General features: G+C 39.6%; 1 protein-coding gene across 18 annotated transcripts in view; it reads right to left on the bottom strand.

Annotated features, from left to right (window-relative positions):
* Positions 1-5447: 5447 nt before the first annotated feature.
* The window catches only part of RIMS2 (regulating synaptic membrane exocytosis 2), a 451752-nt gene continuing 442132 nt past the window's right edge, over positions 5448-15067 (bottom strand). For all 18 annotated transcript variants that reach the window (XM_030495413.1, XM_030495423.1, XM_030495280.1 and 15 more), the window contains 5 exons: positions 12125-12266; positions 10646-10758; positions 9847-9948; positions 8809-8948; positions 5448-8367 (listed from right to left, as the gene is read on the bottom strand). In XM_030495413.1, coding sequence (XP_030351273.1) covers positions 8149-8367; positions 8809-8948; positions 9847-9948; positions 10646-10758; positions 12125-12266 — 716 coding nt within the window. In that variant the 3' untranslated portion in view covers positions 5448-8148. The remainder of the gene's footprint in view (positions 8368-8808; positions 8949-9846; positions 9949-10645; positions 10759-12124; positions 12267-15067) is intronic.

Below are 15067 nucleotides of genomic sequence, written 5' to 3' on the forward strand. Positions count from 1 at the left end.
CTGTAAGTGTGGCTTGCTGAGCTGCATTGACATGCAGCTGTCACAATGGAGTTTGTTAATCAACACTGGTTAGGAAAGCAAAGCTGCTGAGGGAGGGAAAGAGAAAACTATATGCCAGATTACTCTGAATCTGTTGCCTAAGGCATTTGGTCATATTTTAAGTATAAACCAGACACATGTTAGATGCGGAAAGGTCACAGGGAGGCAGCTTGGTCCTGCTCTCAGTTTACAGATCATTCTTAGAGAAAACAAGGAAGTAAAAACTATGCTTAAGCAGGTAACAAAAAAAATTACTGTACAAAAATATGTTCTTAGTTACCCAAGCATGTAATTAAAGAAAACTAGCCCTACAGCTGCACATATACTGACACTTCACCGTGCTAACTCTCACCTCTGTGCCTGGCAAAATCTTGGAACAGTTTCTCCTGGAAAACATGCTAAGGCACATGAAAAACAACGAGGTGGTTGGTGACAGCCAACATGGCTTCACTAAGGGGAAATCCTGCCTGACCAATTTGGTGGCCTTCTACGATGGAGCCACGGAACTGATGGACAGGGGCAGAGCAGTTGACGTCATCTACCTGGACTTGTGCAAAGCGTTCGACACTGTCCCGCATGACATCCTTGTCTCTAAATTGGAGAGACATCAATTTGATAGATGGACCACTCAGTGGATCAAAAACTGGCTCGATGGCCGCATGCAAAGAGTTGTGGTAAATGGCTCGATGTCCAGTTGGAAACCTGTAACGAGTGGTGTCCCTCAGGGATCGGTGTTGGGACCGGTCCTGTTCAACATCTTTGTCGGCGACATGGACAGTGGGATTGAGTGCGCCCTCAGCAAGTTTGTCGACGACACCAAGCTGTGTGGTTCGGTTGATAGGCTGGAGGGAAGGGATGCCATCCAGAGGGACCTTGACACACTTGTGAGGTGGGCTGATGCCAACCTTATGAAGTTTAACCAAGCCAAGTGTAAGGTCCTACACCTGGGTCGGGGCAATCCCAGGCACTGCTACAGGCTGGGCAGAGAAGAGATTCAGAGCAGCCCTGCAGAAAAGGACTTGGGGGTGTTGGTTGACGAGAAGCTTAACATGAGCCGGCAGTGTGCGCTTGCAGCCCAGAAAGCCAACCATATCCTGGGCTGCATCAAAAGAAGCGTGACCAGCAGGTCGAAGGAGGTGATCCTGCCCCTCTACTCTGCTCTTGTGAGACCTCACTTGGGGTACTGCGTACAGTTCTGGTGTCCTCAACATAAAAAGGACATGGAGCTGTTGGAGCGAGTCCAGAGGAGGGCCACGAGGATGATAAGAGGGCTGGAGCACCTCCCGTATGAAGACAGGCTGAGAGAGTTGGGGCTGTTCAGCCTGGAGAAGAGAAGGCTGCGTGGAGACCTCATAGCAGCCTTCCGGTATCTGAAGGGGGTCTACAAGGATGCTGGGGAAGGACTCTTCCTTAGGGACTGTAGTGGTAGGACAAGGGGTAATGGCTTCAAACTTAAACAGGGGAAGTTTAGACTAGATATAAGGAAGAAGTTCTTTACAGTGAGGGTGGTGAAGCACTGGAATGGGTTGCCCAGGGAGGTTGTGGATGCTCCATCCCTGGCGGTGTTCAAGGCCAGGTTGGACAGAGCCTTGAGCCACGTGGTTTAGGGCAAGGTGTCCCTGCCCATGGCAGAGGGGTTGGAACTAGATGATCTTAAGGTCCTTTCCAACCCTTATGATTCTATGATTCTATGATTCTATGATTCTATAACTCTATAACTAAAACCAAGAAATCTTGGGTTAGAAAAGAATGTTGTTAATGGCAATTCTTATGTTCATCTTTTTATCTTTTTCATCTTACTGAAACTTTCAGAGTTGAGAGCTTTGCCAACAAGGTGGTTTGTTTGGTTTTTTTTTTGTTTAAGGTTCTTTAAGGTGCTATCAATCAGGAACAAGCCACTTCTGTATCTACACTCAACATTTCCTTGTTTAGCATCTGGCTCGTGTTTAGAAGACAGATTAAAGATGCTGTTGTTTTTTAGCTGATTTGGTATCCTAGTTCCTTTCATATGACCCAAACAGTTCTTGGCTCACTCGAGATGTACTCTTCATAGCTCTCACTTTTTTTTCAACGGCTGAAGTGCATTAGGATATATAAAAAATGTCTTTTCTCCAACACTTGTATGTTTGCTAGTGAAGAATAAAGTTATCTATTGGTGAAGTGCCATGTTACCCCAGGGCTGTTCCTAGACAGCCAGAGCTGCTGGCGTCCAGGCAGTTGGGCTTGGTCAGCCAAAACACAGTGAAGGGCAGGACTCATTTATTCTTGTGTGTGCCTGTGTAAATATGTGTACTGATGCCTCAGGCATGTGGCAGATGGTAGCTAAGGCTTCTGAAAGTCTAAGTTAGCAGATCTGAGAATAAGCAGGTCTTGAGTTCAGACTCTGAAACAAAAAATCACAGCTTGAAAGTTGATATGGAATCAGAACATGGACTGAGAAACTGTTACACAAGGAAAATGTTTGTGTCATTTCCAGTGTGTGGTAGACTATAAGAAGGTACTTGAAATGTCCCCAAGCATCTTAACCAAGTTGCTTCCCATGAAGGAGCATTCTCAATGTGCTGGTGCCTGGGAGATGGTTCCTGATGCAAATGACTCTTCCTCATCTTCAGGGAGCTGTCTGCCAGAATGATGCAGTTAAAGTGCTAATTAACCAGAAACAAAACGGGGGATCAATAAAATATCTGCCCATTGTTACTGTAATAATTTCACATTCCTACTTCATCCATCACTCTTCCGTAAATCTGCTTTTTATTCTCATCAAGGGGATAATAATTTTGGCCCCTATTGGCATTCAAACTAGGTTGACATGCACTGGAAAGTGTAGTACTGGTCTTTTCTTCTCCTGTCAAATGCACTATTTGCATAGCAGGACCTGCTGCTTGAGTTTTGGCCTAGTAAGGGTTGGTGTTTTGTTTTGTTTTCATTTCAGTGAGTGGTGTTACCTTAATATAAATATCATCTTTAAAACACTGATTGTTACCTTACCAAAACTGTAGCTAGGCAGAAGATTTTGATTAACAACTCTTAAACTAGCCCTGCTACTAGCTTTCCAAAGGAATCTTAGAATAGAATATCTCTAAATCTTAGAATAGAATATCTCGAGAATATCATCTCATATGAAGCATCGACTTCAACTCCCTGCTCCTCACAGGGCTACCTAAAACTAAATCATATGACTATCATCCAGATGCTCCTTGAACTCTGAAAGTCTTGGTGCCATAACCACTTACCTGGGGAGCCTATTCCAGCGACTGACCACCCTCTCAGTGAAGAACCTTTTCCTAATGCCAAATTTGAACTTCCCTCACTGCAGCTTCGTTCCATTTCCTCATGTCCTACCAATGGTCACCCAAGAGGAGATCAATACCTCCCCCTCTCTGGCCCCCCTTAAGGAAGTTGTAGACTGCAAAGAGGTCACCCCTCAGCCTTCTTTTCTCCAATCTGAACAAGCCAAGCAACCTCTGCTACTGCTTTTGGGTTTTACCCTCAAAATCGTCTACCGGTGCCAAACCTCCTCCCATCTCACTGAGGTATCCTAAACCTCTACGCCCATAAAGCTAATGGTATTGAGGTCCAGTGTCACTCACCCATTTCTGTCTTCATGACAACACTAGTTCAGCAATACTTACATTCTGGATGGTACTAAATAAACTATTCTTGCTTGCAGGAATAGTCACATAGGACAGGCTTTTATGACAAACTTTTCCTCAGTCCTATGTCATGATCTTTCTGCATATCTAGGATGCTCTTTTCTTTCTGTGTGACCTCATGTCAAATATATTTTGGGGCATTAATGCCCTATGGTTTAATTAGTATGGCTGCTTCTCTTCCCCCCTGGGGCTAGACTGAGGAGTGATCTGACATGGCAGTGTCGAATCTGGGAAATTAATTCCCAGACGTTTCCTCCCTCATCAGTCATCAGCTAACTGCTGCCCTCAGACCTGATAATTATACAGGTACTTCAGATAGGACTTGCTAATGAAAGACCATGGAGTTTTTGTTCTTATTCTCCTGTTGAGGATGGGTCTGCTTCTCCTAAAGCTTAGCTTCTGTGAAGTTAGACATTCAACCCAAGGCAGTCATTGTTTTCTGGCTCTATAGTCAGCAGAGAGACAGAATTTGATCTTCCCAGCGTGATTCATTTCATAAGCAGGTATTAAGACAGTAATTCCAGAAGTTAGTTTATCTTTGGTATTAGTAGCCTAGAGCTTTATTTGTGCCAGCTAAAGCTAGCTCCCATTAATCTGTCCTAAATGTGGGCTGTTCTTGCCAGGAAAAATGTGCATCTTCTTTCTCACATAGCTGCTTGCTCCTGGTAAAAGCTCACTGTAAATATTTGTCAAGAAAGAGACAGAAAGGGTAGCCACAGTATGAGACCTACAGCTTTGGTGTCTCCTCTTTGCTGTTTGGGTGACCGGGAGGTGAGAACTGCACAGACGTATGAGCTAAAGAAACAAATACAAAGTGGTCTAGACTCCCCCACAGCATTACCTAACTTTGCGAGAAAGCTGTGAAATCTAATGCTTTGTTAACTTTTATGTCATATGAAAGCGTTGGTATTTAGCCTTCTATATAAAAACCTTTTAATTAGTTTACACAGTTGTGAACAACTATCTGATAGTAGCGGCAGGCTGCGAGAATGCAGTGGTATGCTGCTTAGCATGTGCTGGCCCCATACGCTCACCCTCATCATGGCAAGAGCATCTCACTACTTAAGCCTTGAAGACCTGCAGAAAAATCACGGAAGAAAAGCCCAACAATTAGGGTGACATAGCATTTTACCACAGACCATTGCCCACTCTCTGCTCTATAGGATGCATGAGCCCCAGCAGCCACCGCTTCCAGCTGGGTACTCTGTCCTCATTTGTGCCTGGCTCATAAAAAACCAGGCTTCTAATATTAGGTGGAATCCATGGAGTGGGGTGGAAGCTTACAAATTTATGTGCTGGACATCTAACTGGATGGCAGAGCCACTCCACACCAGCTGGTGGTAGCACTTCACAGTCCCAGCACATTTGATGGTAGCACTTCACAGACCCAGCATATTTCGTGCGCTGGTTACATTGGAGTTCGAGCATGTCCTCGAAGCCAGGGTTTGCAGCTTAGAGCCAGCTCCAGCCCTGGGGCTGTGTGCCTGTTTCAGCATGTGAAAAGAGCATGGCCAGAGTGCAGAGACAGATGCCTGGCTAGGGGACAGGCAGACCCAGCCTCCCACTGCTCCCCGGCCTCTGCACACACATAGTCCGAAAACTGCTGGCAGTGAACACGTTGCCTTAAAAATGGCATTTCATTTGCAGCACTGTTACGAGAAGAGCTTGCTTGTTCATGTGTTGTTTGCCATGAATTCCACCGAAGGATGCTGCTGACCATCTGAGAGAGAAGCAACAAAGCACTGCACACAAATATGTAAAGAAAATGTTTTATTTAAAGTGTTAAATACCATCACCAGAATGAGTTTGATTTACATTAGTTGGTGTTCATTACAGGCCTAATCTGCCCCTTTTTTTTCCCCCCAAACTGTAATTCCTTTTAACTTTTTAAAACGTACTATGTACAAGACAGCAGTGATCACTGGAATAGTGCTATTTACATGACTAAACCATAAGTAGAGTTGCAGACGTGAAAATTAAAAAAAAATACATTAATTTTTTTAAAATAAATACTGCATAATGACAAGTATGTACAAACCTTCCATGCGTCATGTCCTTGATTTTAAAATTTGAAATAATTTATATAGGACTATGCATACAAGAATGCATGAGCACACCTCACAGTATCAGGAAAATGGTTATGTATTTTTGTTTAATATCCTAGGGGATATTGTAGACTGCATGTTAGTAGTAGTTGCTGCTGGTAGACAGGTGTCTAAATTATTTCAATAAATATAATTTTACCAGTCTGTCCATTAACAATAATCCATTATACAAACTCTGAAGACAAGACACAATCTTGATTTATATGATATTGCACAAAGTAAAAGGCATTTTAAGTGATACTGTTATTACTTTTGCCCTTGTATGAGGCATGTACAATTTCTTAATGGGAAAATTCACTAGATTTTCAAATAAATCAGAATAATTCTGTGTGGCCTTAAAGGTAAATGTAATGTATATTTCAAAAAATTATTGCAAAGTTTCAACCTTAAATAGGTATTAAAGGCATATGAAGACGCAGAAAAAAAAGGATATTTTCTTATTAAATCTTAGCCAGTTACATTCCGTTTAAATAATGTAATTTAATGAGAAGCTTGAACTTGCAGCACCACCCAATGGTAGTTACTGTCTGCTACAAAAACCAGGTTTTTGAAGACCCGTTGACTGCAGTGAGGGTTCTGGTAATAATGTCAAACATCTGTCAGAGTGGTACTGATAAGCTTTCTTTAAGGCTATTTTATGAACCAAAGACTGATATTTTCCAGATTGATATTATCTAATTATGTCTTTTGCAACACAAACGTAGTTTACGAAAATTGAACTTTACAGCAGAAGAACTGTACAAATTAGTAACCTTCGTTGCTTTTGCAATCTCAAATGTAGCAATTAATTTGGTTTAGTGCAAATAAAAGTGTTTAAATTTATTTCCTAAAGATCAACCAGGTACTTCATTTTTCATCTTTCCAAAAACCTTCAAGAAATGATAGTTCAACCTTTGAATGAAAGATGCTGGTGCTAAAAACAAATTTATTGAAGACATCTTACAATGGCCACATGATTCCAGTATTTTGCTGTAGAATTCAATCTGAAGGTCAGAAAAAATGAAAATAAGTTACCATGCACTGTACAATAAATTGCAAAAAGTTCAAATATCTTCTTTATCAAATACATGCTGAATTACATTAATGTACTCCCAAGCCATGTTGCAAAATCCTTTTCAACATGCTTGAAAAAAAATAAGTTGTTAAACAATATTTTTCTCAAATAATTCAGAAATGCAGAGCAATCTGCAACCCTGAACCAAATATCGGGCATAAGAGACTAGTAAGTCAAAAGGTAGGCATTTTAGAATATGATGATCATCCTGGGAGGTAGAGGGGAAAAAGAGCCAAAGGAAGAAGGGAGACTGGGAGGAGAGATAGAGAAAGGAGGAGGTAAAAGAAGTATACAATTTGCACATTATGTTGAACTTTACAAGGCTTGTACCTTTTACATTTAAATAAATTTAATATATTACACTTATTTCTTGTCACATAAACAGAATTTTAAATATCTGCTAGAAATTATTTTATTTTTAATATATGTCTGCAAAAATACAGACCATGACTGGTTTAAAGAATGATAAAGGTGGTGTGTCTTTGTATCACCCTGTTGCATTCTCTTCCCTTTAAAACCATGCACTAGTGAAATTTACTTTTAAAAATAATATAAATTGTTGAAAATGGCTGATTTTTTCTTTTTTTTTTGCAAGTTGCAGCCCCAAGAAAATAATTTAAGTGTTCAGCTAAATCTGTGTCCATGCAAAAAAGTTTCTTTAATTTCATACAGTACAGTATATCCACAGAACTTTATTTTTCAGAGTCCATCATATCTGGGGTTTCACTGTATCTATAGTTGGAGGTATGAAGCCCACCACTTTAAGTGTTGAACCTTTTCAGTATGAAGAGTTTTCAGATCTCAAGCAACTGTTTCAAACAACAGTCGACTTCTCCAGCATCCTTACATTCTTCTTTTCTTCCAATGCCTGCTAATCCACTGACTTGTAACATGGCTTCATGGGAGGGTGACTCCATTTCTGTGGCATAACCAAGCTTTAGGAGGGGAGGGCAGATAAATAAAGAAACGGGAGCAACAAAACAGATATGCTATTGAAAGGACTTTTGTTGCATTGAAACAGATTGATTTTTTTAGCTTAGTCCATGGCTTCAGATTGGACCAAAACTGAGTGTCCCTGAACTCCAAACCTATCAGTTCCTCATGACTTCAGTCCTTCACCTGAGGGCCTTCCATAGGGCACAATGTGTGCAACTTCCTTGAGAACACAGGATCGCGTTGCAGCCCTAGAAACAGGCTCAGAAGACACAACATAAAGCATGCAGTGTTACCAGGGTTTGCGACCTGTAATTTTATTTTTTTTGTAACGCTGGTTGCTATGACAACAGTTTCACAGCTGCTATGAGCGAGCATATGAAGGTCCTGTTGAACTTTCAAGAGATGATTGGGAAGCTCTTCTAGTGAGAGGAGCTAAAGTTGGGTCTACTAGGGAAGAAGGAGGGAAGAGTTTGAACCACCCAATCACCATGTTGGACAGGTCCAGTTCATCTAAAAGTATCTGCGCCACTCCCATAAAGGATTTGTGATCCATACGTCCATAGTCTCCCCAAACAATTATCTGTTAGCAAAGGAAACACAAGAAAATAGAAAAAAATCAGCAAAAATTATGAGAACTTCAATCTGATTCATCAAATGTCTCTGCTTATTTAATTATAGTAAGGAATGACATATCTGACTTCTGACATAGTTTAGTTCTGTGTACACTAGTCATGATGCAGCCGCAGAGATGACCTGGCAGTAACAGAGCAGCTACCCATTACACTAAAGAAAGCCCAGTGAGAGACGGAGCCCATCTGTATAGTAGAAGCATAATAATCTGCAACTTTTGCTCAGCACTTTCTATTCACATCAGCAGTTATTACTGTAGGATTTATTTGCTCAACAAGTATTTGAAAAAGCAGAACTTGCCAAATGAAGCATGAAAGGAAGTTTGAAACTCATTCAGTGAAAACTGTGCAGGTGAAGTTTTCAGATTCAGAAAAATACTGATGTAAATTACCTGTAAAACTTTTCCTTGGGGACTTTCTTCAAATGATAGAAGTTGCTGATAAAGTGGTTCCAGCGTTTTTCTTGCTACCTTTGTTTTCTTTTTGGCTATGCAGACTCCATTTTCTAATAAATACACCTTTACATATGGTGCTTAGAAGAAGGAAAATAAATAACAATAATTAAAGAAGAAGTGGATATTTTTTGCATAACAGATGCACTGTTCCATCACCATATGATAAAATCTGCCTTTTACAGAATGCGTAACTTATGTGAACAAATCTCCACAAGCAATGTTAACATTTATCCACATGCAAAGCATTCATGCATTTTCTTTACTTTTCTCCCTGGTATAATTTTTTCTTTACATCTTTTTATATCTCTCTTACCATAAAATAACTCAGATTCTGACCTGGAAAAAAAATAAATCACATAGTCCTATATATAGTATCGCTATACTGTATACTATGCAAAATAGGCCTGTTAAGTAAATGAATGACTTGCATTGACTTTGGTGAGATTTGGATCAATGCTCCAAATTGTTAATGATTTAAAATTATCTACAAGGTGAAAATCAGTGAAGAAAAGACTCTGACACAATTTCTATTTTAGCAGAAGAGCTTGCTAAAAATATGATTATATTGTCCTTTTCACATAGTGTTATAGGACATCAGATTATAAAATAAGGAATAAGTACCAAATACTGGTCTACTTTTCTAGTGGGTACCTATTCCACAGCTCTTGTTGATTCCCTCTTCATCCCTAAGATTCCTATACTACATCTTCATTATGTACCTTACTTTTTATGCCATAACCAAGGATGCATTTGCTATTACTAAAATACTTTTGTGTCTTCTGGTAGCCCAGATACCAGTCTGATTTTCTTTCCCCTTGAAGTAGGGTTGATTTTTTTGTATGCCATTTCAATACATTATGCATTTCAGTATACAATCTGATAAGTGAATTTGCTAGGAGTTTACCTAAGCTGAACAGTAAAGCCCCAGAAGTTGGGGCTTTGCTAGATTATGCTGCTGTGATTTTTCTTCCCTACCTGGCAGTGTCTTTGAACCTGGTTTTACAACAAGGCCACGGGCTCGGATTATTTCTACTTCCAGTTGTCCTTTCTTGTCCATCATTCCCACCTGGATATCTCCTACACAACAAAAAGAAATCCTGGCATTGTAATTCAGAAGTACCTAAATAGATTAAAAACTATGGGAATTTATAGGATGAATAAGTAATAACTTGTATTGTCTGCATCCCACCAGTAAGTGTGATCTGGATTTTAACACTACTGTATAATTTAATACTTATCCTCTTCACTGCTATTTACCTTAGTAAACAGTTAAAAAACCCTGCAACAACATCTTGTCTCCCATTTCCCATGCCCCATCACTTCAAATTATTTTTTTTTTTGTCGTAACAATTTCAGATTAAAAAGGCAGCAAAGGAATTAGTACACAGCAGCTCTGTAAAAATGCTTGAAATCTCTTTACCATGCCTTTAGTTTAAGACAAGGTATGAAAAGATTACTTGTGAATAAATTTTCCTTTTTATTCAATACTATCAAGTGATTCAGAGAAAGGATTGGTCTCATTAGACACATTTTAAAGATGGAAAACTGAAGAGATAAAAGACTGAACTTGTCAAAGCCCCTTTCTGCTTTTGAGTGCCCTAATGAGCATCCGCAACTATGTTCAGCTTGACTGAGATTATATTTTTGGTCTTAACTGTGTTGTTCAAAACCACATGGGAAATTCGTATTTAAAGACTTAAAATCTAGATAATCTCTATGTTCTAATTACCAGACCCAGTGAGTTATATCGTATCTATAGGACATAAATGCTTACCCATCGATGGTGTTGCCAAAGTCTGTCGTCCCACAAGCTGGGCAGGACCAAGTCCATCCAGAAAATCACTGAACTGGCTGTCTGCAGCCAACCTCACACCAGGGAAGATCAAACTAAAAAAAAGAAAAAAAGGAAAAAAAAATACACTTGTACTTGTCCTTTTTTGTTTTCTAGATGTTTTGCACTTAGGGTTTATGTTTTTGGTATTACTGCTCACAAGGAACTTATTAAAACTGACAAGATTACAAACAATTACTGTAATTTTCAGAACTTCACAATGTTCAACAAGCAGCAATTCCGCCTCCAGCACAAACAATCAGGTGAAGGAAGCACTAATCCTCACTGTATCTTATTTCCACATTAATATTTTTCCCCCATGGTCTCTTTTCCCAATATATTAAAGACCATTATTAATTACTGTAGTATTCATATGAGACCAGTTCAGTAAGATACTGATATATACCCTTGCCAGTAATTTAGTTACATGAAAGTAAAATTGCTTGTGTTTCTCAGTCAACGTGAACTCAGTGGCTGAATGTCAAATGTATCCAGCAAAATTATTACATTAGACTGAATACTGGTCATTATTTTTTAAAATCACCTTTTAAAATCATCATTCATTATAAGCATTTTGTTAAAAATGTCTTTGGAAATGCCATCCATTCAATAATGGAACTGAAATCCATCGTGGCAAATTACCAAAGTAACTTAAAATTCAAATTCTTGCCATAAATTATCTGTGATGCATTACAAGGCAATAAGAACTAATGAGATTTGTAATGACCAACCACAAATAGATGACCATCTCAAGTGCATACAGTGCACCAAATTGGATGTATAAGATATACATAGATCATCTAGCGTAGCTGGTGCTAGGCGGTGTATCATCCAGTATAGTTATATCATCCAGTGCTGTGAATATCACTAATAAATCTATCCACAATAAGATTTTTTGGGGCAATGTCTTGGACATACCACTCAGAAGTCTTTAACTTGGGCTTTTATGAAAAGCATGATACATGGCAGCCTCATACTTCTGCCCAGATCACTTCTTCAGGATTAATTAGTAGAATCTTTGGAAAACTCCTGAGCCCAGTGAATAACACCTGGAAATGCTCTGAAAATGCTTTGCTCTGCAAAGCACAGACATATGCAAGGAGTTTTCAGAAGACAACCTGTCATTTTCTGTCTTTCACCCTGTGCACTGCACCCGCTTCCCCTCCTGCCCACCACATGGTGATGCTCTGACCCACCACGTGCCTTTCTCATGGTGCAGCAGAAATGATCCTCACCCTTCCTTTACCAACAAGGAGAAACTTTTGGTCACAGGGGAAGACTTAGGCTTGGTCCATCAATGACACTAGCTTATGAAGTGAATTCTGACTGAACAGGACCTACAGGTCTCACCGCGCTTTCATCTAACTACCAGTTTCATGGAGAAACGTCAGGCAACCACAGTTATTATTAACTGCTGCTTACTTTCCCTCAGAGCTGTAGCTGTTCATGCTCCCATCGGTCGACTCCCGGCTGGCCTGACGGGTCATCCAGTTCCTCATCTCCACAGCCAGCCCTGTCTCGGTGCTCCTCTGGACAGTGCTCCGCAGCTTCTTGCCCCCTGCTTCTGCAGAGACAAAAGAGAAGCCCCCATCGCACCGCGCTGTCACAGCTGGACAGCACTGCGGAACACCACTGCAGGCAGCATAACACCACTCCATGTGGCAGAAACACTTGAAGCCAGAAGCAAATGACCTGTTTGTTCTGTACCAGAAACTTCATTTTAAACTGTACCAGAACTTTCATTTTAAAATTACCATTTTTTTAATAATAGGCAAGCAGCATCATAAATCTCTTTTTCAGGACCTTAATTCTGTCACCACCTCTGTCCCAAGGGCAGATGGCATACACACAACAGAAGTCTGCCCACAGAAGTAACCAGATTTACGCTATCCATAGTCTAGTGTGTTTATAATGTTTTCTCTAGATGAATACATCCCTCTTAGGAATTCAATTAAAGTGTCACCATCATGTCGAAACCTGCAGTGTCTGAGGAATGTTCTAATTTAGATGAATTATTCGATTTAAAAACATTTGGTCATTACCTTCTAAATCAAGTTACAGATAGCCATTAGTGAGCACAGTAAACAACAAATCAAGAATCTTCTCATGCCTTCTTCTCTATTCACACTCTTTATTTAACTAGCTGCTTTAACTTTCTATCTAAAAAATACAGTATTGACTTTTATGCAAAATATTAAACTTTATTACCACCTCCAAGAGTAAAAATTCTTGTATCTGCTTGCAGAGTTTAATTTTAGCCGTAAAAACAGCAAAGTGACAGATAGCTGGGTATAAGACAAATAAAAAAATACTCAAAACTTAATACAGTAGCATTTCAGTGTTTAATGAAGACATCAGTTGGAAGATATATTGAAAGCACCACCAAAAAAACCACCCCAAAAAGTAAAGAGATAAATGAGTAGGAATAAAGCTTCAGTTGTTCTTTCCTGAATAAGGCAGTCACTCCATATCATTTCTGATTTTAAATGCTGTTCCTTGCAATGGTGCAAGGAATTCCAATTTCTTTTACCTGTTCAATATCCCCCTGACAGTGATTTGTGATATACCGATAATATTATAAAAGAGCAATAAGTCTAAATGTACATGACACCAAATAATAACAAAATTCTTAAATATTGATGCAATGAGGGTAGAGTAGTATCCAATAGCCTAAGATATCTAGGGACTCGCCCTCTTCTGCAGTTGTTAGTAGCCTCTGCTGCCCTTTCCACCTTCTCTGGCTCATCATGTACCAGAGGTCTGAAGAACTGCTGGACCTGTAGGGTTGGTGAAGCTCTAGGGATTTGATAAAGGAAATGAACAAGGGAGGAGATTGTGCTGGGATAAGCACTCCCACACCCCAAGGAGCACATGTGAGCACAAGGGCTGGCTTAGAGTAAGAGGACCTGCACTCTCAGACAGGGAATAGGAGAAGGACCATTGATTTCAATGTCCACACTCAGTGTCCCTCTGTCCTGCAGGCTGCAGTGTCAGTTGAAGCATCCCAGGCCCTCCAGTCAGGAGGGATATTAGGTCAGATAAAGAACATGGGGCTTTTAGTGCCGTGGGAAACAGATACCAAAACCAACTCAAAACCCACTGGCCGCTTGTCCAAAAAGATCAATAACTTTGCTATATTCAGCAGTAGTGAGACATTTCTATAGCAGTATCAGAAGTGGTTCAAATCGTATTGCTTATTTCAAGCCTTCTACGCATTCCTTAATATCATAACTTTTAATCAGTATGCAAAAATAAGAGAAGTAATAATTTTCCTCTAGAACTTCAACTATCCACATGAATTTAGTATCCAACAGAGTGAAATAACTTTTTTTACTACGTCAAAACTGCTTCTGAAAATGCTCATCAATATCTGGTGCAATAAATAAAAATAAAAAAGACACAAGGCTAACATGACATATAAAAAATGAAGGCTGAAGTCAACAATTGCATTTCTATCGGGTTGTACTGTTCCAAGTGTCTGCTGGTTTCATTATTTATATTAAGTTAATGAAAGCTGGCAGCTGACTTCCAACACAGATCCAGAGTTGTTCTAAAATACAATCATTCATATCAAATAAATATTTCCACACAATTGCCAGGAGAAAAATGTGCTATAGTTTTGCAGAAAAGGAACGCTGTGTCATAGTTATATGCGAAAGGCACACAACTCCTGAAGCCCCATGCTCTTTTCATTCAAGTATTGTTACAGAATACTACTTTTCCGTTGTAAGAGCTCTTTTGATTCGTAAGCATTCATCTTCATTCAGCCTCGCTGAATGGTGGTCATTCTCTGTTCGTTGTTGCAAACACAAATTCTCTCATGCAAATCTAACAGAACATCTCCACCTTGCGTGATTCTTCAGTCTTTTCCTATCAGATCATTCAAAGCTTTGGAGGTCTGGGATAACTATGTGTTTGAATATATGATATGTGAAGGAGTATATGGTAACTTTTACCAATTAATAAGGCATATTTTTTTTCTGAATTAGAATTCTAAGTCTGTATGCCTTCACTGTGCAGAACATTCACAGAAAAAAAATCGACACATCTGTTGCACATATACTTACTGTGAAATCGAGGCAGAACTGCTGCAACTGCCATTCAAATCTTCATAGAGGTACATGTGTGTGCACTCTTAGCTTCCCTCTCAATCTTATTTTTAAGCACTTTTACTTTCCCACATTCATTTTAACTGAAATAAGTGTGCTGGTTCACATGAAGACAAGGATAACTGAGAAAATACAACTCTGATATAGCATCCAGAGTATATCCAACTTTTGTGTAAGTATAAGTGGTAAACACTAATTATTTTGACCTTAGCACTGAATTTAAGGAGGGTTGAGAGGAGGTTATGTGAACAACTAT

Source organism: Strigops habroptila, chromosome 1 (genome assembly GCF_004027225.2).
Source record: "Strigops habroptila isolate Jane chromosome 1, bStrHab1.2.pri, whole genome shotgun sequence".
NCBI lineage: Eukaryota > Metazoa > Chordata > Aves > Psittaciformes > Psittacidae > Strigops > Strigops habroptila.